This window comes from Balaenoptera borealis (genome assembly GCF_965194805.1).
Source record: "Balaenoptera borealis genome assembly, chromosome: 11".
In the NCBI taxonomy this organism is placed as follows: domain Eukaryota; kingdom Metazoa; phylum Chordata; class Mammalia; order Artiodactyla; family Balaenopteridae; genus Balaenoptera; species Balaenoptera borealis.
Window position 1 is genome coordinate 8,732,908 of NC_138868.1, and position 23,129 is coordinate 8,756,036.

Consider the following 23,129-nt stretch of genomic DNA (forward strand, 5'->3'; position numbering starts at 1 on the left):
AGCACTTAGGCCACACAAAAACGGGCAGCGGGTGGTAGTTCGTGGGTAGCTTGCTGACTCCTGCTTTAGTTAAAAGAAAGTATGAGGCACATCAACCAGTTCTAACTTATGGTTTTATCTGGATTTTGGTTCAAACAAAAAAGAGTTAAACAACGTACAAACAGTCAGGGAGATGTGAACATTGATTGCCTATTTGAGGACATGGAACTGCTAAAATGTTTTAAAATGTGCTAATGATATTGTGTTCATCTTTATTTCTTATCCTTTAGAAATATGTGGTGAAATATTTACAGATGAAAGAATAAGACATCTGCCATGTGCTCCAAAATAATCTGGGTATAGAGGAAGTGGGTGGGGGATATAGATGAACCAAGACTGGCCATGTCCTGATGACTGGAGAAGCTGGGTGAAAGGTAAATGGGGATCCATTATGCTGTTTCCTCTACTTTTATTTGTGTGTGAACATTTTCATAATAAAAAGTGAAAAAACCCAAACCAGACCAAAACCAACATCAACCAAATGAAAAACCCCAAATCCAAAACCACAGCTCAATCAGTGCACAGTTTTTGATCTCCTATCCTTTCACCTGGGGAGAGATGTATGGCTTCATGGCCTGGAAGTACGGGAGCACAGTCTGCTCCAGTGGGCACCGTCCTACTACAGTACCCTGAATGGCAGGGGTGGTGGGAGCTACTGCAGTTGGGGGCAGGGGTGAGGAACAAGGTTGACAGATCCCAGGCAAGCTATGGGGGCTGTCATGGACTCGCTCTAGCTCTGGGCAGTTCTAGTCTTAGGGGTGGGAGCCTTGGTAGAAATAGTGTGCACTATTTCTACCAAGTAGTAGAAAGTGTTCCAGCACTCTCTGCCATGGAGGACCCCCTCAGAGAGGTACCTGGATCTCCCTCTGGGCCCTTCCAGAAGTAGGAGCCCATCCTCCCCCAGCCCTCCTGCCCAGCCTGGCTGCCTGAACAGCCCTGTGGCTCTTGTTCCTCCACCTCAGCTCCTTCACATGATGCCAGGAACCTCATGAGAGCCAGGAGTTAATCACCCACAGACGTTCACTATAGGAACTTCAAAGGGCTATATTTTAGGAAGAAGAAAGATGACCTCAGAGGGACCCACCGGGCAAATCTAAGCAAATATCTGTATAATATAATAATGCTAATAATAATAATAATAATAATAATAATAATAATGTGAATTTGGGGTTAAAAAAGGGCAGAACTAAAATAGCATGGAAGGGGCAGATTGGAGTAAAAGCATTCCAAGGTCCTCACATTGTTTCAGAGAGGTGTTTAGGATATTACTTTTGGACTTTGAGCATGAATGTTAAAATTTCAAGGGCAATAAATAAAAGAATAGAGTGTAAACTTCCAAATGAATAGAGAGAAAAATGTAATACACACCTAAGATCAGATCTGTATGAAGAATATTACAAAACTCCATTGAAATACATTAAAGAAGTCCTAACAAATAGAGAGACATAATATGTCATAGATCGAAGACTCAATTTTGTAAAGATGTCAAAATTGCCAAATTGATTTCTGGATTCAGTGTAATGTCAATCAAGATGCCAACAGAGTATTTTGAGCACCTTGACAAGCTAATTCTGAAATATTTATGGAAGGGCAAAAGCTCAAGAAGAGTCAAGACACTCCTGAGGAAGAATAAGGAGGGGGAATCTGAAGATATCCATATATTAAGATTTATCATAAAGGTATAGTAATTAAGATTGTATGATAGTAGCACAAAGACAGACACATTTGCCAGTGGGGTAGAATAGAGCCATCAACGTCCTGCTTGTCCATGAAAACCTGAAACGTGACAGAGGTGGTCTTGCTCATCACAGAGGGGGGGAAGGAGAAACTATCAGTAAGTGATGCTGAGATAAATGATTATTCATGTAGGGAAAAATCAGATTGGATCTCTGCCGCACACATACACAAAAATCAACTCCAGGTTGATTAAACGAAAAAGACAACATTTAAAAACTTTTACAAGAAAATACAGGAGAATATTTTTCTTACTGCAGGGCAAGGAAGGACTTCATGAAAAGACACAGAGAACTGACCACAAAAGAAAGAATTGGTAAATTCTACTTCTTTAAAGTCCATAATTTCTCTTCATCGAAAGACTTCATAAAGAGAGTGAAGAGACAAGCCTGGAACTGGAAGAAAATACGTGTAAACAAATACAACCGACTAAAGCTGAGTATCAAGGATATATAAACAGCTCCTACAAGTCAGTAAGAAAGCAACTCCAAAGAAAAATGGGCAAAAGACACGAACAGGCACTTTTTAAAAGAGGAAGTCTAAATGACTAATAAATATATGTAAAGGTCTCAATCTTATTAGCGATCAGTTAAATGCAAATTAAAACTTCAGTGAAGTACTATTTTACATCCACTCACCTGGAAAAATTAAGTAAGATGGTACTAAGTGTTGGTGAAGATGTAAATCAACAAGAATTCTTACACATTGCTGGTGGAAGTGAAATTGGTACCAACAATTGGGAAAACGTTTTAGTGTTCTATTGTAAAGTGGAACATTTTCATACCTTCTTAGCTATTAAATCCTATAGACTCTCTTGCATGCATACACCAGGACACAATTTGGGTTCTTTTCAATAGTTTTCTAAATCCAAATTAGAAAACAAAACAGAACAAAACCAAGTGGTTTTATCACCATATCAATAAAATGTGGTCTATTCACATAATGGAATATTTTCCAGCACGGGAAACAAATTACAGATCTGTACAGCAATGTGTATGTATTACAGAGACAACTTTAAAAGAAGCAGATTGCAGAAGATAATACAGCGTGATACGATTTTTTTTGTGTGTGTGTGATACGATTATTACAAGCTTCAAATAAGCAAAACGAAATAACGTGTTAGGACTACAAAGAGGAGATTTTTAAAAAGTTTTAAAAAGCAAGAGCATGATAGACTGGAGAGAGGTGACCTCTGGGGGATGGGGCTGGAGGTGAGGGTGGGGCAGGGAGATGGGATCAGGGAAGAACACACAGGTAGGAGAAGCCTCTGTGCTAGGTGTGTTGCGGTTCTCACGTAGGATGGTGTTTTCACGGGTGGCAATTTTATCGTCCTGTTTCATAACTACATGTATTCCATGGATTCTTTTGTATATATATTACATATTATGTATATAATTTTAATAAAAACATATAAAAGATTATCTATCGATCGCTCGATCTGGTCTGAATCGCCCAAGATTTTAACTCCTGAGCGTACGTCCCCAAGCCCTCCTAACTTGGCCTCAACCCCTATCTCCAGAGGTCGCTCCTCTGTCTGCTCCGTGGACCTTCAGCTTCTCCAGCCGCATCAGATGCCACCTCTGAGTCTTACAGAAACTGTTCTGTTACTTTCCACCCCAATCGCCTCCTACGCCGCCTTTCCCTGCCTTTCCTCTCAAAGCGCCCCCCACTGCCCGGTCCCGCGCAGGTTCCTGGGCTTTCAAGCGCCCCCATCAGCGCCGGCTGTGTTCGGGCACGTGCTCACCGCGCACGCGCCGCCCTCGCCCCGCGCGTTCTGGCCGCGCGCCCCCGCCGTTCGCTGCGCGCCCGCGTGCCCAGCCCGACCCCCTCCGCCCTCCCCGCGAGCAGCGTCCCGGACCCCGCGGCTCTGCCGACCCGGGGCCGCGCCGACTGGGAGCTGGCCTGGCGCGTCGCCCCCTGCGAGGCCCGGGGACCGGCGGGGCGGCAGCAGCGGGATGGGCCTGAGCCCCGCCGCCGAGCGCGAGTGCGGGCGCCTCCTCCCTAGGTTCCCCCGGCCCCGCCTCAGGCCCCCCTCGAGAACCGCAAGTGTGCGGACGAATGACACCCAGCCGGCTCCTGGGCTTTCGCCTGGGCCCCAGTCGGGTCGCCGCGGGAGGGGGGCTCCTCCTCACCAAGCCCCCACGCCCGGGCCTGGAACCTTCCGGGGTCGTTCTCCAGGCCCCAGCAGGCCGTCGGACCCCCAGAAAGGTCACCATGATTTCTTTCAACTCTCCTTCTCGTAGATATTTGTTCATTGTGCGAAATGCTTGTTAACCGAAATGAGTGAATATTTCGGAATGGTCGTTGGTTATTAATGTAATCGAAGCGAGCCAGGCGTCCGGTGACTCTCTCGAGTATTTACCTTCCTGTTGTATTTAGGGTGGAAATGGGACAGACGGGGTAGCTGCCGGGCAGGTAGAGTTATAACAACAGCTCTAGCTCCGCAGAAGCTTCTGCCGTTGGGTTTAGCCCCGAGGGTTCTGCCATCTGGGATAGAAGCATCCTCTTCCCGAGTCTGTACCCAGGAATTCCAAAGCCTGTCTTCCCCGGAGGAACTGAGCCCTCTCCAGGATGGTCTCACAACCCCCTTTATCCCACAGTTTATTGAGGGCTAACCAGGTGCCAGGCTTGGTTCTAGACGGGAGCTCTCACCTTTGCATAGCTGTCAAGGTGCTCGCTCCAACCCTCCTTTCATGGGTTTCACGCCCCATAGAAGGCAGCTGTGGTTTAAATATTCAATAACATTTTTTCCCCCCTTGAATTAGAAGAACATGTGGGATCTCAAGAGTTGGTCCAGCTCTTGCCCAAGCAGCCACAGCAGGGTACGTTAGGACAGGGCAGAAGCAGCGTCCAGCAGGGGTAAGATTCTTTCTCTGTATGGAAGGACTGGGTCTTTGGGTGGTTAGAAGCCTTTTGAAGAACCGACTTTGATGACAGTTTTGTAAAACAAATCCTGAGCTGGTTTTGTGAACCAACCTACCACTAAGGAAGGCTGGTGTGCTCCTGGTAATAACAGCCAGAGGGCAGTCCTGGGACCTGCTGGAGGGAGGCTACCTTGTAGCAGTTTTTCTAGCCGCAAGGCCATTCTGCAGACTCCTGAGAACTGAATTGCTTTCCAAGAGTGCTTACAGTATTTTGCCAGCTGGGCTCGGTAACTAATGAATGGTGCAACCTTCTTGCCAATTTCTGCAATTCGCTTTCATTAAAAACATGATAGTTGATTCTATTTAAAATTCTGAGAGCTGAAAGTTTGGAGAAGAGCAATGTGGAAAATGAGGGGTTCCCCCACTCCCCCGCTCCCATATACTGTACTTTTGGAGAAGAGTTAAAATTTGGGGAAGGTAAAGAAAATGCCATTTTGGGGTTGGTAATGTGTTAGATGTGTACGTATGCTTTCTCATTTAACCCTCTTGACAACTCTGTGAGAAAAATGTTAGCATCTCTATTTTATAGGCAATCAAACTGAGGCTCAGACAGACTAGTTTACTAGCTCAAGGTTGAACAGCACCTATCAGAGCCAGGATTCAAACCCAGGTCTTTTTGGCCCCCATGTATCTCACTCTACTTTTCTACCCCAAAAGCATAAGAGCCAGGATTCAAACCCAGGTCTTTTTGGCCCCCATGTATCTCACTCTGCTTTTCTACCCCAAAAGCATAAGAGCCAGGATTCAAACCCAGGTCTTTTTGGCCCCCATGTATCTCACTCTGCTTTTCTACCCCAAAAGCATATTCCTGCCTTTAGTTTCAATCCTCTCCTGTAACATTTTGTTTCCAGGGACAAAATATACTGATTTCTTTCACATTACTTGCAGTTACAGTGTTGTCAACAAGATTTCTCAGAAATATGGAGCTAATTATTGGAAGAAACAGCTCAAGAGTTCAAGGGGCTTGCCTCTGGCCAGGAGGACTGGGAGGGGAAGGGAAAGAACAGAAGCCTGTTGCAATTTCTTTATAAGTCATTATGTACAGTTACCATTTTTAAAAAAGCTATGTCCAAGTATCACTTTGATAAATATTTAAAAAAAAAAAAAGATTATCAGAGGGGGGAAAAAGCCCCTGAAAGCAACTCATTGCTGTCATTAGCATTTTAAACAATTGTCTGAAAAGCAAAAAACAGCCATTATTTTGTATGACAGCAAATGGCATCACAGAAACAAGCTTCGGGGGTGGGGGGTGGGGGGAATGTTTCCTATAATCTGAACACTAAACGATATCTTAAAATCGTAAATCTGAAGTAATACAGAATAATTGTGAAAAAGTGTTTTGTTTATTAACTATATGATCACAAAATTCATTTAGGGAGAAGCCCTTGGAGTCCACACCCAACCAGAAGAGAGCAGAGTGGAATTCAGCCCCGGAGCCTGGGAGTGCGGGAAGGTTAATAAAGCAGGCAGCAGAGGTGGGTATCTCGGGAATTCTCAGACCAGGCATATCTTTAACTTCCTGGCGACTTCTTCCCTACATAATATTGTATTTTACTTTATTTATACTGTGGCAGGTTGAATTGCGCACTGATTTGGGATGTTGCTTATGCCTTTAAAATTTTTTAAAAACAGCTTTATGGAGCTGATTATTGAGCTTAATTGAGGTATAACTGACATACAATAAACTGCATATATTCAGAATATACAGTATACATTTAGATTTGTTTTGACATATGTATTCACCCGTGAAACCATCACCACAATCAAGATAACGAACATCTCCATCACTCCCAAAGCTTTCTTTGTTCCCTCTGTAAACCCCTCCCTCTTCCCACTCCCATCCCCAGGCAACAACTGATGCACTTTCTGTCATTATGCGTTAGTTTGCGTTTTCTAGAGACTTATATAAATGGAATCATATTGTATGTGCTCTTTTTTGTCTGTCTCCTTTCACGTAATTATTTCAAGTTATATCCATGTTGCAGGTTATCAATAGTTTATTCCTTGTTATTACTGAGCAGGATTTCATTGTATGGATAGACCACTATTTATCCATTCACCCGTTGATGGGCATTTGAGTTGTTTCCAGTGTCTGGCTGTTACAAATAAAGCTGCTATGAACATTTGTGTACAGATCTTTGTATAGACATATATTTTCTGTTGGGTGAATACGTAGGAATATAGTGGCTAAATCATTTGGTAGATGTTTGTTTAACTTACTGTTTTCCAAAGTGGTTGTGCCATTTTACATTCCCACCAGCAGCATGTGAGAGTTCCAGTTCCTCCTCGTCCTCATCAGCATTTGGTTTGGTCAATCTCTTTAACTTTAGCTATCCTAATACGTATGTAGGTATCTCTTGGCTGTTGTAATTTGCATTTCCTTAATGACTAATGATGTTGAACATCTTTGCATGTGTTTATTTGCTTTCCTTATATTTATATATAATCTTTGGTGAAGTATCCAAATCTTTTGCCTATTTTTTCTCTTGGTTTATCTGTTTGAGAGTTCTTCAGAAATTCTGTATACAAGTACAGATGAAGTTCATCATCACTTGCAATATTTTCTCTCAGTCTGTGGTTTGTGTTTTTGTTTTCTTAAGAGTGTCTTTTGAAGAACAAAAAATTCTAAATCTGTTGAGGTCCAATTTATAAGTTTTTCTTTTATGAATTGTGCCTTTGGTGTTGTATCTGAGAAATCTTTGCCTAAACCAAGGTCACAAAGGTTATCTCCTCTTTTCTTCTGGCTATTTTAAAGTTTTAGTTTTTACATTTAGTTTTTACACATTACATTTACATCTTCGATACATTTTGAGTTGATTTTTGTATATGGCACGAGGTATAGATCGACATTTATTTTTTTTTCCTCGTGGCTATCAAGCTATTCCAGCACCATTTCTAGAAATGACTATCCTTTTCCCACTGAGTTGCCTTTGCACCTTGTAAAAAACCAGTTATCCACATACTAGTGGGTCCCTTTCTGGGCTATTTTATTCCATTGATCCTATTTGTCTATTGTAAGGCCAATACCACACTATATTGATTACTGTAGCTTTGTAATAACTCTTGAAGTCAAGAATGTTAGCCCTCCGATTTTGTTGTTCTTCTTCAAAGTTGTTTTGGCTATCCTAGGTTCTATAAAACGCCTGCTGAGATTTTCCCTGGAATCACATCAAATCTTTAAGAGAATTGGTGTCTTCACAATATTGTCTCCTGACTCATGAACAAGGTGTTCTATTTACTTAGGCCTTCTTTAATTTCTCTCAGCAGTGTTTTGTAAATTTCAGCTTCCGATCTTACACATCTTTTTGAAAGTATTTCATACTTTTTGATACTATTGAAATGGTATTTTAGAAAATTTAAAATTTCAATTTTGAACATTTAAAGTGAAAAAAAATGTCAATTTCTGATTGTTTATTGCTAGTAATTGGAAATACAATTGACTTTTGTCAGAGTACTTAGATAAGGATACTTATCTTGTATCCTTCAACCTTATTTACTGACTTATTTACTTGAGTAACTTTTTTTGGGTGGATTCCATTAGACTTTTTACATATCATGTCACCTATAAAGACAGTTTCACTTTTTCCTTTCCTAGCTGGATGCCTTTATTTTTGTCTTAAATTGTATTGATACTAGCCAGAATCTTCAGTACAATGCTTAATGGAAGTGGTGGGAGCAGACGTCTTTGTCTAATTCCTTAACTTAGAGGGAAAGCATTCAGACTTTACCATTTAGTATGATGTAAGCTGTAGGTTTTTCATAGAGGCCTTTTATTAGGTTAAGAAAGTTCCTTTCTTTTACCAGTTTGTTGAGAGTTTCTTTGAAAAAAAAAATCAGGAATAGACATTGAATTTTAACAAATGCTTTCTCTGTACCTATTGAGATAATCATATAATTTTTCTTTTTTAGTTTGAATTATATTGGTCGGTGTTCAGATGTTATAACAACCTTGAAATCCTGGGGGAAAAAACACATGTGGCCATGATGTATTATTCTTTTTATATATTGTTTTATGCAATTTACAAAATTTTGCTTTGAATTTTTGCATTTATGTTCATAAAGGATATTAATTTGTTAAATTTTATTTTCTCATAGTTGTCTGTTTTGGTATTACGGTAATGCAAGCCTCATAGAATGAGTTTGGAAGTATTCCTCCTCCACAGAATTCTTGTGAAGAATTGGTATTATTTTTTCCTTTAATGTTGGTTAGAATTTACCAGTGAAGCTGTCTGGGCCTGGTGTTTTCTTTGTTTTAAGGATTTTAACTACAAAATCAATTTCCTTCATATATTTTGGGATATTCACATTATCTCTTTCTTCTTGAGTGAGCTTTGTCAAATATATTGGCATAAAGTTGTTCATAATTTTCCCTTGTTATCCATTTAGTATCTGTAGGACATGTAATGATGTCACCTCTCTTGTTCCTGATATTAGTAATTTGCGTCTTCTCTTTTTTTTCCCTGATCAATTCGGTTAGAGTTTTAACAATTTTATGGATTTTCTCAGAGAACCAACTTTTGATTTCATTGATTTTCCTCTGTTGTTTTTCTGTTTTCTATATCTCTGATCCTGTTCTGATTTTTATTATTTCCTTTTTTCTATTTACTTTGGTTTTAATTTGCACTTCTTTTTCTGATGTCTTAAGGTGGAAGTAGAGGTCACTGATTTCAGACTTTTCTTCTTATCTATTATAGGCATTTATTACTATAAACTTCCCCCTAAGCACTGCTTTGTGGTGTCCCACAAGTTTTGGCATGTTGTATTTTCATTTTTGTTCAATTCAAAGTAATTTCCCCCCCCTTTTTATCTCCTGTGGGTTATGAAAAATGTTATTTAGTTTCCAAATGCTTGGAGATTTTCCAAGATATCTTTTGGTTATTAATTTATTCTGTTGTGGTCAGAGAATGTATTTTGTATGACTTGAATCCATTTCAATTTAATGAGACTTGTTTTACAGCCCCAGATATGGTCCATCTTCGTAAATATTGTTAGTTTTTGGGAAGAACGTGTATTCTGCTATTGTTAGATGGAGTAGTCTATAAATATCTATTAGGTCAAGTTGGTTCATAGTGTTATTCAGGTCTTCTGTTTATATTTTTCTATTAATTACATAGAGGAGTACTGAAATTTTTGACTATAATTGTAGATTTGTTTATTTCTCTTTGTAGTTTTATCAGTTTGTTTTTAATGGATCATAAGGCCCTATTATTAGATATGTAAACATTTAGTATTGTTATTCATTATTGATGAATTGATTCCTTTATTTTTACAAATAATACCTTCTTTATTCCTAGAAAGATTCATTGCTTTGAAATCTACTTTGTCTGATATTACTATAGTCACTCCAGCTCTTTCAATTAGTGTTAGCATGGTATGGCATTTTCTTCCTTCTACTTTTAACCTATTTATGCATTTATATTTAAAATGTGTTTCTTGTAGGCAGCATAGAGTTGGGTTTTATTTTTTTATCCAATCAACAATCTCTACCTTTTAATTAGGACGTTTAGACTGTGTACTTTAATGTGACTATTGATAGGCTTAGATTTAGGTCTGCCATCCCACTGTTTATTTCCTATTTGTCCTATCTGGTTTTTTGTTTCCTTTCTCCTTTTTTCCTGACTTCTTTTTGATTGAGTGTTTTTTGTGATTCAGTTTTATTTCATTTGTGGTTTATTGACTATAATTCCGTGTGTTTTGTAATTTTAATTCTTGTTTTAGTTTTTATATTCTACATTTTTAACTTATTATGGTCTACCTTCGAGTGATACTATACCACTTTATTTATAGTATAAGAAGCTTACAGTAGTTCCATTTCTCCATATCTGGCCTCACTGCATTGTTAACATACATTTTGCTTCTACATATGTTATAAATCCCAACATACATTGTTGTTATTGTATTTTTGCTTAAGCTGTCAGTTACCTTTTTAAAAAATGACAACTTTATTGAGATATAATTCACATACCTAAAATTTATCCTTTTAAAGTGTACCATGTGGTGGTTTTTAGTATATTCACAGAGTTATGCAACCATCATAATGGTCTAATTTTAGAATGCTTTCATCACCCTAAAAAGAAACTCCACATCCATTAGCAGTCTCCTCATTTTCCCTTGTCCCCCGTCCCTGGAAACCACTAACCTGATTTTTGTCTCTAAGTATTTGCCTCTTCTGGACGTTTCACGTGAATGGAATCATACAATCTGTGATCTCTTGTATCTGGCTTCTTTCACTTAGCATAATGTTTATAAGGTTCATCCATGTTGTGGCCCGTGTCAGTATTTCATTCATTTTTATTGGCCAGTAGTGTTTCATTGTATGGATATACTATCAGTACATTTTGTTTAGCCATTCATCAGCTGATGGACATTTGGGTTGCGTCCACCTTTGGCTGTTAGGAATAATGCTGCTACGAACATTCATGTACAAGGGTGGACCTGTGTCCACACTTTCGATTCTCTTGGATATATACAGTTATCTTCTAAAAGAATTTAAATTATAAGAAAAGATGAGTAGATTGATCCGAAGTTTTGAAGGTGTCTTCTAGCAGTGATTATAGTGTCATGTGATCCGAGGTACTCAGGGTCTGCTAGAGAGCTTGGCCATTACAGTTACTGCTGGGCTCACTATGACTCGCTACATTGTACTTGTTCAAATGGAGGTGAGACTCTTAATCTCTTTAGTAAAATAATAATCCTTACAGTCAAAGGTTTTTATTTCTCATTCTATGATAGGAGAGGAAGGCGCCGATTGAGTTGGTCTCAGTTGTATGGTTTAGGAATATAGAGGCGTCAAGATTCCAACATTATTACCAGGCCGGTGAGTTATCAAGCCCAACCACCAAAAGGAATTTCAGTTTCTCCTTGAACTACAACAATTTCTAGGATGTCTCAAGACCACTTTGTTCAGATGATATTCTAAGGACTGATTTATATTAACAGAGAACAGAACAAGTTGGTGACAGTTATGAATATTCAGGAAGCCTCCATATTGCACAGTATCTCAAGCCTGATACTCTTGTAAGTGTTTTCAATTTGATACTTTATCAAGTCAGATTCTTTAGCAAGCTTGATGCTGCGGAAAGATACAGGTATCTCTGCAGCTGCAGGGTGGCCATCACTTTAAACACTTAATTTTATTTATTTATTTTTAACATCTTTATTGGCATATAATTACTTTACAATGGTGTGTTAGTTCCTGCTTTATAACAAAGTGAATTAGCTATACATATACATATATCCCCATATCTCCTCCCTCTTGCGTCTCCCTCCCACCCTCCCTATCCCACCCCTCTAGGTGGTCACAAAGTGAAGACTCCTTTTAAATGGAAATTTATAAGGACTTGCATTTTTTAAGATTAGGCTCTGGAGTTTCTTTAGTATATGTGCTGCCGAAGTGAGCACTCTGGAGTTTCTTTTGATAACGTTATAAGCAAAAGCAGGTCTGTAGAACTCAGTGTTACTGGCAAAAATGTAATATGAGATGAATAGGATTTTACTTAATAATAGCGAAATAAGGAGTATATAGCATTGCTTCTCTACAGTTTTTTACTCAGCAGAGATCTGGGAGGATAGTCTTGTCCCTGGCCTCAAGGTGGTCATGGACTATTTGGGTAATAGGAGGAAGAGAGGAATTTATGTTTTAATATGACAAGCAACATCATTACCAGCTCCCCACATGAAACTTTGTGTAACATTAATACATGCTTTCATTCACTTGCCCCCGTTTCAGAGAGTCAGGACAAAAACCTGCTGGGATGTATCACTTCATGCTGTTCTGTTTTCATCTTAACCTGATTGAGGTCTGCGCGTAGGTCTTTGACGGACATGCTTACTTTTCACCTTCACTAACCTCATGCGATTTTGAGGCTCTGGATACATCCCTTCTATCATTTGACTCCTATTTCTGCTGATTTCATCAAGACATGTACATACCCTTTAAAATACATGAAACGACTTACTGCTTTGTGTGACAGGGGTGAATTAATGCCAAGATAGGACAGATGAAATAAATGCATCTTGAGGTCCTAGCACATGAGGAGCGCCAGCTCTTTTACTCAAATGAGGCCTCAGAGATTGCTCACCATGGACACACGTCCACCCCCACCCTGCCCACATTCTCTCCTTTTTGCTTTCTATCGTCTGGATCTGTATATCATCTCCAAATTCATCTTGTATCTCTCTCCTCCCCCTGATCACTCTGTACCAGCCATCCCTGCCTCTTTTCTGTACATTTCATGAACCGAAGTCCTCCCTTTCTCAGCGCCTTTGCACTCACTGGGTTGCCAAGACTGCTTTTTCCTGGTTTTGCAAATCCAGCTCACGTATGTTGTTATGGACTCAGTGTATGTGGGTCCCTCCCTCCTCCCAACACATTCATATGTTGGAGTCCTAATCTTCAGTATGACTCTATTTGGAGTAAGAAGTAATTAAAGTTAAATGGGATCATAAGGGTGGGGCCCTAATATGATAGGATTAGTGCCCTTATAAGAAGGGACACCAGAGAGCTAGCTCTCTCTCTCCACACACAAAGAAGTAGTCACTTGGGAGTTCCCTGGTGGTCTAGTGATTCGGATTTAGAGCTTTCATTGTTGTGGCCAGGGTTCAGTCCCTGGTTGGGGAACTGAGATCTCCCATGTGTCGTCACGTGAGCTTGCAGTGAGGTGGCAGCTGCCTACAAGCCAAGAGAAGAGGCCTCAGAGTGAAACCTACCTTGCTGACACCTTGGTCTTTGGACTCGCCAGCCTCCAGAACTGTGAGAAAATAAATTTCCCTTGTTTAAGCCATCCAGTGTGTGGTATTTTGTTATGGCAGCCCAAGCAGACCAGTGCGTGTCTTCTGGTCAGAAAGGCCCTCCCTGACCTCTCTATGGGAAGGCCAGCCCCTCCTCAGGGGCTCTTGATCTCAGCCCCTCCCACTTTTTCAGGACCCTTTGCTGCTGATTAATCTTCTCTCTCTGCCGCCTTCAACATCTCCCTCCCGCTGGAGCCGTGCTACCAGCACTCACATGTGCTGTCATCTTTCCTGTCTTGAAAATGCCCTCCCTGGACCCCTGTTTCTGTCCATTTCCCACCTGGTGCCCCTCCTTCCTTTCACAACCAGTATCCTGAAGGACTCGTCTGCCCTCATGGTCTCCTGTCTATAACTGGTGTCGGAAAGACCTCCACCTCCACCACGATGGGGTCCCTTTCTTCTTCTACAGTCTCATCCAACCTTCTCTCCCTGCATATTCAGCCACGCTAAACCCTCCTGCCCAAGAGTCTTTGTCCTGCCCCTGCCTGGAATGACCCTCCAGATGGTCACATAATTTTCTTCCTCGTGCCCTTACCTTCTCAGCCTAAATCTTACCTCTTCATAGAGGTCTCTCCTGCCCTTGGGGCCCAGAATGTATCCACAGTCACCCGCTACCACACCACCCCCTTTCAGTTGGATTATAGAAAACCAGCTTTAGCTAGTGTAAGTCAAGAAGAGATTTTTTAAATTGGAAGGTTACTAGGGTAACTTAGAGTCAGGGAGGACTCACTGTAGGAACCTGGGCAGATCTGGGCTCTTTAGAGGCTGGAACCAGGATCTGGGCCCCTGCCGCTGCCAGGGGATCCTGTCTGTCTGGCCACCTCTCCCCTTGGTTTCTTTCAGATCGATGACCTCAATTTTCTTCTGCATCAACAGCTTCTTCCATGTGGTTTGGAGAAGGGAGGCCCCGCTTAGCAACCCCAGAAGAAATAGACAGCATCTCTTCCCTTGCTTTAAACACAAAAAATCCTGAAAACAGACAAACAAACAGACCCCAACCAACCAACCAAGCACACACAAAAACCCCCGACCTCATAGATACAGAGAACAGATTGGTGGTCGCCAGAGGCAGGGGGTGGGAGGTGGGCAAAATGGATGAAGGGGGTCAAATGGTACAAATGTTCAGTTATGAAACCAAACAGCCTGTGATGTATAGCATGGCGGCTATAATTAATAATGCTGCATTGCATATTGGAAAGTTGCTAAGAGACTAAATCTTAACAGTTCTCTTCACAAGGAAAAACAAATTCTGTAACTATGTATGGTGATGGCTGTTAACTAGACTTATTGTGGTGGTGACCATTTTGCAATATACACAAATATCAAATTATTATGTTGGATACCTGAAACTAATATACTGTTGCATGCCAGTTATACCTACCTCAATAATAATTAAAAAAAAAATCCCAAGGGAAAGGCTCGGATTGGCCTGAGTTGAAAGGGTGCAATGATTGGCATCCTCACGAGGATCACAGGGATGGAGAGGAAGGGAGAAATTACCCAAAGAGAAATGAGAGGGCTGCTATCAGAAGAATCCAAACCATCTACCATGGCTACACTTTAGTACATATGGTACTAAAGTAGTCTTAGCATTCCATCATATCACCCCATTTATTGCCTTAATAGATGTATCACATTATATAGTCATTTTGCTTATTGACTGTCTGTCTCCTTCCAAAAGAGGGCAGAGCTCTTGTCAGCCTTATTCACTACTGTATTCCCAATGCTTAAACTAGTAGGTGCTTGATAAATATTTGTTGATTGAATACATAAAGGGAGAATTTCTGGGGGGAATAAAACCATCGTATTCACTGCAAGGAATTAGAAAAAAGCTCACCATGGCAGATTCATAACAGAGTAATTAGGAGTGAGGCACTCCATTGGGGCATACAATAATCTTTTGACATTTGTAAAATGTTCTTTTGTAAAGACCAACATCTTTGCTCTCTCGGAAGTTCTACTGAGAATGTGTCGAACACCTAGTAAGTGGCAGAGTTTGGATTTGAACCCTGGTCTCCTAACAACAAAACCTGTCTTCTTTCTATGACTTTGTAGCTGCCTACCATTCTAACTCGAATCTCTCCTTGGTGTCATGTCAGTGTCTGAGGCTTCAGGTTTTATTTCTGAGATATCATCCGGGTTAGGGTCAGAGCTGAAAGTGTAATTCCTAATTCCTGTATCATGATGATTTTCTTCTGCTCCTAGCTTCCCACATCTGCTCCAATGCCTGGTCAGGGACTGACCCAAGAATCAGTGTGTTTCAGAAACAGCTAGGGACTTTACATTTTTACTCCCAGGAGTTCAAAATAAAGCTCTTTCTTTGTGGTTTTGTTCCTGCCTCCCTGCCACATGCTGCAGGCAGGAACGAGCCCTCCACCCACTTCCCTGCACCACCCCTGTCATAGTTATAAGACTTTCAGAAACTGTTATCATCCAGGGGACTTATGAAAGACTGGTTTTTCCAACCAGGTGCCTGTTTCTGGGAGAAGGGCCAGAGCTGGGTTGCCAGCTTGTGCAAAGGAAATAAATAGCAGATGGATGGAGGATTTCGAAGCCATATCTTATTCCAAAGAGAGAAAAAGGGGCAGGGAAACCTTAATCTGGATTTGAAGATTGGAGCATCAGCTGGGAGTGGAGTTCACCCTGGAGGATATAGACAGGTTCCCTAAGGTTCATGAAATGCTGGGGACAGGGTAAAGTCAAGGAAAAAGGAAGGATGGGACCTTGGAAAAGCTCCCAATATGGCTACAACCTTGGCTGCCATTAGAGTCACCTGGGGAGCTCTTAAAATTCTGATTCCCAGACCATACTCCACATCAATCTTAATTTTTAAAAGCTCCGCAGGTGATTTCCATGTGCAACCAAGGTTGAAACCCAAAGCTCAATACCATCAATTTATAGTGGGAGAAACTTCAGCAAGAGAGCAGGTAACTCCAGGTGACTATTAAGTCTGTTGTGAATCCCATTCAAGTTTTCACCTGAGTACCCCTATCCAGTGGCAATATTGCAGGTGGAGAGTATTGAGGAACAAAAGACAACTTAAAATTCAAAAATCCACTCCCCTCAACCCCAGAAATTTCTGTTTCCTGTACCACAAAGCTTGTTCAACATCCTTGATGACCATCACGTGGATTTCTTTTTTTTTGGCTTAGACTAGCATCACAATGAATTGTGCTGTCTTCCTCCTGGCAGATAATTCGAGGGGAAAACAGCAAGGATAGTGATTCTGCTTTCCAGATGAGAAGGCTAGTTTGGGGCGCCCTCTAGTGGGAGCTCAGTTGCCACCATCTTTTCTCTTTAAGGCAGAAGGAGTTGGTTTGGTCAGGGACCCCATTTCTGGTCCTAGCTCTGCCACTGACTTGCCTAGGACCTTGGACGAAGCACTTCATCTTTCTTGGCCTCAGTTCCTCCCATGTAATATCACTGAGTAGATGGTCTGCTTTTTGCCCATAAAAATTTATTCCGTCAGGTGGGCAGGACTTCTGGAGTGGCTAACTGAGCATCTCAGAAAAATCTCCCCAAACAGCAAAAATAAAGCTGGACAAAACCATCAAAGACAACCATTTAAAGACTCTGGAATTTGACCAAAAGCATACAACAAATTGATAAGTGTTGAATCAAGAAAGCCTACTGAATCTTGGAATCTCAGAACAATGGAGATCTGTAGTGTCTTAGTAAGTCCCCCACCTCCCCCAGCTCTGTGGTGGGGAAGTTGTACCTGGGTGGGTGGGACATACCAGGAGGACTGGCAGTGGCAGCAGAGGGCAACTTTATTTGGAGCAGAGTGTGGAAAATTCCATGCCCAGAGATGTTGTTGAAAACAGTAGTTATCTCAGTGACAAACATCATGGAAGGCCAAAATTGCAGCTAGCCTGAGGCTGCAATACTGGTTGGGACAAGTGATGGACTAACAGACCAGCCAGAACTTTAATACGGAAACCCAGGTAATGAGACAGCTAAAGAGGGTCTAGAAAAGCTGCTGTTCTCTAAGGGGTGCACAAGGCTGCACACACATTTGGGAGAGATTAGAGAGGCCTGTGTGAGTCTCTAGCTCCTGGAGGAACATGAGGCCTTGTGAATGCAGAAAGTAACAGCTGGGCCAGACTTTTAAACTTTAGAACCTGAATGAATTCTCCAAACCACACCGAGCTCCGTAGGCAAAGAGTGATGCCTTATTGGCCCAAGATGTGGCTTAACCTCTGACCAGTCACTGGCTGACCATTATTTTTATGCCAGGCTTAAAAATAAGAGCAAGTAAAAACAAACAAACAAACAAAACTGAAGCAGATACACCAGTGGTTGCATGCTCTGAGGGAAACAGACATCACAGAATCAATCCAGGCAAGCCTCTAAACAAACAAACAACAGCAACCACCAGCCCTGGGGGGGAATCAGAATCCAAACAGCTGAAAGCCAAACACAAAGAGAAAATCTTGAAAGCAACAAGAGAAAAAAAAACTCATCATGTACAAGGGAACCACAATAAAATTGATAGCTGGCTTTTCATCAGAAACGACGGAGGCCAGAAAGCAGTGGAATGGCATATGAAAAGTTCCGAAAGAAAAAAAAGCTGTCAACCAAAAATCCTATATCCAGTAAACTGTCTTTCAAAAATGAAGGTAGAATAAAGGTAGTCTCAGATAAATGAAGACTGCCTTAAAGGGAATAGCAAAGAAAATTCTTCAGGCTGAAAGGAAGTCACACCAGATAGTAACTAATCCACATGAAAAAATACAAAGCATGGGAGATCCCTGGTGGTCCAGTGGTTAAGACTCTGCTCTCTCACTGCTTAGGGCCCAGGTTAAATCCCTGGTCAGGCAACTAAGCTCCTACAAGCCATGTGGTGTGGCAAAAAGAAAAAGAAAAAAAGCACCCATAAAGGTAATTACATTGGTTATTATTATATTATAAAAGAGTATAAATATATATTTTAGCTTTTATCCTAACTAATTTAAAAAACAATTGAATTAAACAGTAATTATAAAATGTTATTATTGGCCTTTTAACATGCAAAGATGTAACAAATATGACAATAATAGCACAAGGGAGGGAGGCTGAAATGGAGCTATTTTGGATCAAGGATAGGACACTAGACAGTAACTCAAATCAACAGGGAGAAATGTGACTCAATTAAACAGTCCAGAAAAGGCAGAGATCACCTGACTTGATAATACAAGATCCAGTTATATGCCACCTACAAGAGGCATAGTTTAGATTCAAGGTCATAAATAGGTTGGAAGTAAAAGGATGTAAAAAGATGCAAGCAGAACCACAGCTGGAGTGGTTACACTAATATCAGAAAAAATAGACTTTAAGGGAAGAAGTATTACTAGGAAAAAAGAGAAACTGTTTGCAATGATAAAAGGTTAATTCATCATGAAGATATAACAATTATAAACACACACATTTAACAACATAATCCCCAAATTCATGAAGCAAAAGCTGATAGAATTGAAGAGACAAATAGACAATTCAGAAATAGTAGTTGGGGGACTTAAATACTACACTCTCAACGCTGGATAGAACAATGCAACAGAAAATCAGTGAGCATATAGAAGATTTGAACAACGATATTAACCAACTTGACCTAACTGATGTTTACAGAATAGTCCACTCAACAATAGCAGAATACATATTCTTCATAAGCAGACATGAATATTCCCCAGGATAGGCCATATTCTAGGCCATAAAGCAAGTCTCAGCAAATTTAAAGGGATTGAAATAATATAAAATATTTCTTTGTTCACATGAAATTAAATTAGAAATTAATAACAGAGTGAAATTTGGGAAATCTACAAGTATTTGGAAATTAAAAAACATACTTCTAAATAACCCATGGGTAAAAGAAAAAACAGAGAAATTGGAAGATATTTTGAGTTGAATGAAAATGAAAACAGAGCATATCAAGTTTTATGAGATGCAGTTAAAGCAGTGCTTAGAAGAAAATTTAATATAGGCTGGTGCGGGTTTGATCCCTGGTCGGGGAGCTGGGATCCCACATGCATCGTGGCCAAAAAACCAAAACATAAAAAACAGAAGCAATATTGTAACAAATTCAATAAAGACTTTAAAAATAGTCCACATCAAAAAAATCTTAAAAAAAAAGGAAGATTTCAAATCAATAATCCAAATTCCTACCTTAATAAACTGGAAAAAGGAAAGCAAACTAAACCCAAAGCAAGCAGAAGGAAGGAAATAATAAGTATTGGAGCAGAAATCAATGAAATAGAAAACGGAAATAAATGGAGAAAATCAGTGAGGCCGTATGTTGGTTCTCTGAGAAGATAAATAAAATCGACAAAACTTTGGCTACGTTCATTGACCAAGAAAAAGAAAACTCAAGTTACCAAAATCAAGAATGAAAGAGGTGGCTTACTACCAGTCTTGCAGAAATTAAAAGGATAATAAAGGAATACTATGAATAACTTTATGCTAACAAATTAGAAAACTTACATGAAATGAACAAACTCTCAGAAAGACACAGATTACAAAACTGACTCAGGAATAACTAGAAAATCTGAACAGACCTATAACAGGTAAATTGAATTAGTAAATAAAAATCTTTTCACAAGGAAAAATTCAGGCCCAGAGGGCTTCACTTGAGAATTCTACCATACCTTTGAAGAAGAAGAATTACCAATCCCTCACAAACTCTAAAAATAGAGGAGGGAATGCTTCCCAACTCATTCTGAGGTCAATGTTACCCTGATACTAAAGTCAGGCAAAGACAAGAACTACAGACTAATATCCCTTATGAATGTAGACGTGAAAGTCCTCAACAAAATAGTAGCAAACTGAATTCAGCAACATATAAAAAGGATTATACATCATTACAAAATGAGATTTATCCCAAGAATGGGAATTTGGTGTAACTCCCCAGCCCAAAGCCAGAACCTGCAGGAGAACCTTTTCCTCTTGCAGTGTCTCTCTAGCGCCCTCTATTGAGAAAGCTCGCATGGTGCTGAGTTTCAAGGAGAAATGCTTACGGGAGCTCCTTCACGTATCACAGGGCATGTATACATACGGAGCTGTGCCTTTGGAGCTGGCACTGTCAGCCTCGGTGGCTTTAATAATGAGGGTGGTAGCAGGAGTGGGCGGCTCCCTCGACCATTTGTGTGAAGAGAGCTTTTTGCAGCCTGAGTTTCTGTAAAGTGATGAAAGGCAGTGTCTTCAGGCTGAGCTGTAGCTGATCCCGAAACAGGGTCTCTGGAGTTCCTTGGGCATGTGAAGTCTCCTTTATTTTATTTTGTTTTAGTTCATTTCATTTAATTTAATTTCATTCCATTCCATTCCACTTCCATCATAGGGTAAACCAAGACCCAGACCTGGAGACCTGATTGAGATTTTCCGGACTGGCTACGAGCACTGGGCCGTCTATGTGGAAGATGGCTGTGTGGTCCACCTGGCTCCCACAAGTAAGAGTGATGCTCTATTGAAATATGGATATTGAAGTTAGCAAAGTAAAAAGAAGGGCAGTTAATTACCGTGTTGCTCAGCTGCTGCCTTACTTTAGCAACAGAACACCCAAAGCATGACTGAACCTTCATTTACTGTGTGATACAGCTTGGTCTCTGTCCGCCAAAAACCACTGAGTGTCCAGCCCTAAGACAGATGAAAGTATAAAGACCATTCCTGGGCTTCCCTGGTGGCGCAGTGGTTGAGAATCTGCCTGCCAATGCAGGGGACACGGGTTCGAGCCCTGGTCTGGGAAGATCCCACATGCCGCGGAGCAACTGGGCCCGTGAGCCACAACTACTGAGCCGGCGCGTCTGGAGTCTGTGCTCCGCCACAAGAGAGGCCACGACAGTGAGAGGCCTGCGCACCGCGATGAAGAGTGGCCCCCCCCCCACTCGCCGCAACTAGAGGAAGCCCTCGCATAGAAAACGAAGACCCAACACAGCCATAAATAAATAAATAAATAAATAAATTTAAAACACCAAAAAAAAAAAAAAAATCATTCCTAAGTTCCCTGACCACCTAGACCACTCTTTCTTTTAAAATAGAAACATAAGAACCGGAGCCTCCATTTTGTAATGACAGCAGTTCAGTATCCTTCCTCTGTTTCTGAGGGTCCCCTGGGAGGGGTGCAGATGCTTATGTGTTCTGATTGTCACTTCCTATTGTCCCCAAATGCTGCATCCACCTGGCTTCCTGGTCACCTTTGGCACCTCCATCCTCACCTTGTCTCCCCGCTTTTCCAACCCGTCCCAGGCTGCTCCGCCCCCAGTGTGGACATTGTTCTCCTTTCCTTGCAGCGTTAACACAGGGCTGAGATTAAAGGGGTGACTAATTAAATTTTAGTGGAGATTTGATGGGGGCAGAAGTGGTGATAGTGGAAGATTACAGCACAGAATGTGAAACAGCTTAAAACTGGACATCCGGAACCATTGGTCACATGGTGGCCTCAGGAGATGGGGGAGCTTGGAGAAGGGGAGGCGGGGGCTCCTCTGTGTAATCTTTGATGCTTTTGGGATTTTGCCTCCTGTGCAAGTACTGCCCGTTCAGGATGAGATTACAGAAGGGCACTGGTACCAAATGCCTGTGGCCGCACCTTATTCACAGCTCTCATCCTTGTCTCCTGTCCCCCTCGGTTGGCCCCGCCTCTCACCTGACTGAGACCTTCCTGCAGAGCAGAGCCCCTCTCCCCTCGCTTTGCTTCCCCACCCCATCCACTCACACCCGTCCCGCTTCCTGTCTGGATGCCTACACGAAGAATGAAAAATTGCTTCACATTGCATTCATCTCCACCTCTCCTTTCCAGACTAAGCCTAGGAGCCTTCCTCTTGTGTAACCAAAGAGTTGTACAAGTTAACAGTTTTGTCACCACCGCCCCCCCATCAGATCTTCCTCCAAAAATGAATTCTGCCATCTTTGTTCCTGAGAGCCGAATTGCCTACTGCCAGCTTTTGTAAAATCAGCAGATAGTCCTGAAATACTTCAGAAAGGAACAAGGGACATTTCTTGCACTCAGACAACTTACAGAGGGGGAGGGTTCCCACGTTTGCCTATCCATATGGTTGTAGCAGGAAAACAGTCCTGATATTAAATTACCACCCACCTGGCCTTGGGCAGCTTCCAGACCTTCTCTGGAGCTCTCTCTCCTCTAAGGACTGAATATGATAATACAGCAGTTTTCAAACGTTTCTGTTTTTCCAAGCTGTGGAACCCTGTTTTCAAACAAACCCTCAGTGAGAATTCTGATACTTGAGTAGAGAGAAAGGCAGAGTGCCTCTGGGTGGAAGCGGGTTGGAGCGGGTCTGCGTGGCCTCACCTGCGCCCCTGCAGTGGTGGCAGAGGGAGGCCTATCCTGGAACCGCACGACAGCCCCTTGTCCAGGAACTGACTCTTACATGTAAGGGTATTCGTCACATGTTTGTGAAGATTACTGGAGTCTGGTTAGGAAAGCAAGACTCCAGTCCTAGGACTTGGTGAGGTCAGTACACGGAGTAGAGTCTGGGCCTACACCATAAGGTACCCCTGGAGCTTGATGAGAAAGAGATTGCAGTGGTGGTTGAAAGTGGGGAGTGCGGAAAGCTGGCCCTTTGCAGTTCATTTAGTCCAACTCCCCATCCTCTGCTGTGTCTTTTAGAGACGGTGAAACCAGGACCCCAAGAGGAGCCACGGATCCAGCGCCTGGAGTGA

The 23,129-nt window shown here is 41.5% G+C and overlaps 2 protein-coding genes across 3 annotated transcripts in view; one reads left to right on the top strand and one right to left on the bottom strand.

Annotated features, from left to right (window-relative positions):
• LOC309606696 (solute carrier family 22 member 10-like) overlaps window positions 1-23,129 on the bottom strand; it is a 234,399-nt gene that overhangs the window by 74,607 nt on the left and 136,663 nt on the right. The gene's annotated exons all lie outside the window — the stretch shown is intronic.
• The window catches only part of PLAAT5 (phospholipase A and acyltransferase 5), a 30,337-nt gene continuing 10,828 nt past the window's right edge, over window positions 3,621-23,129 (top strand). For both annotated transcript variants that reach the window (XR_014232015.1, XM_082344164.1), the window contains exons 1-4: window positions 3,621-3,981; window positions 4,539-4,632; window positions 6,073-6,172; window positions 20,794-20,902. Coding sequence is in view for 1 of the 2 variants with exons in the window: in XM_082344164.1 (XP_082200290.1) it covers window positions 3,729-3,981; window positions 4,539-4,632; window positions 6,073-6,172; window positions 20,794-20,902 (556 nt within the window). In the remaining variant the exon portion in view is untranslated. The remainder of the gene's footprint in view (window positions 3,982-4,538; window positions 4,633-6,072; window positions 6,173-20,793; window positions 20,903-23,129) is intronic.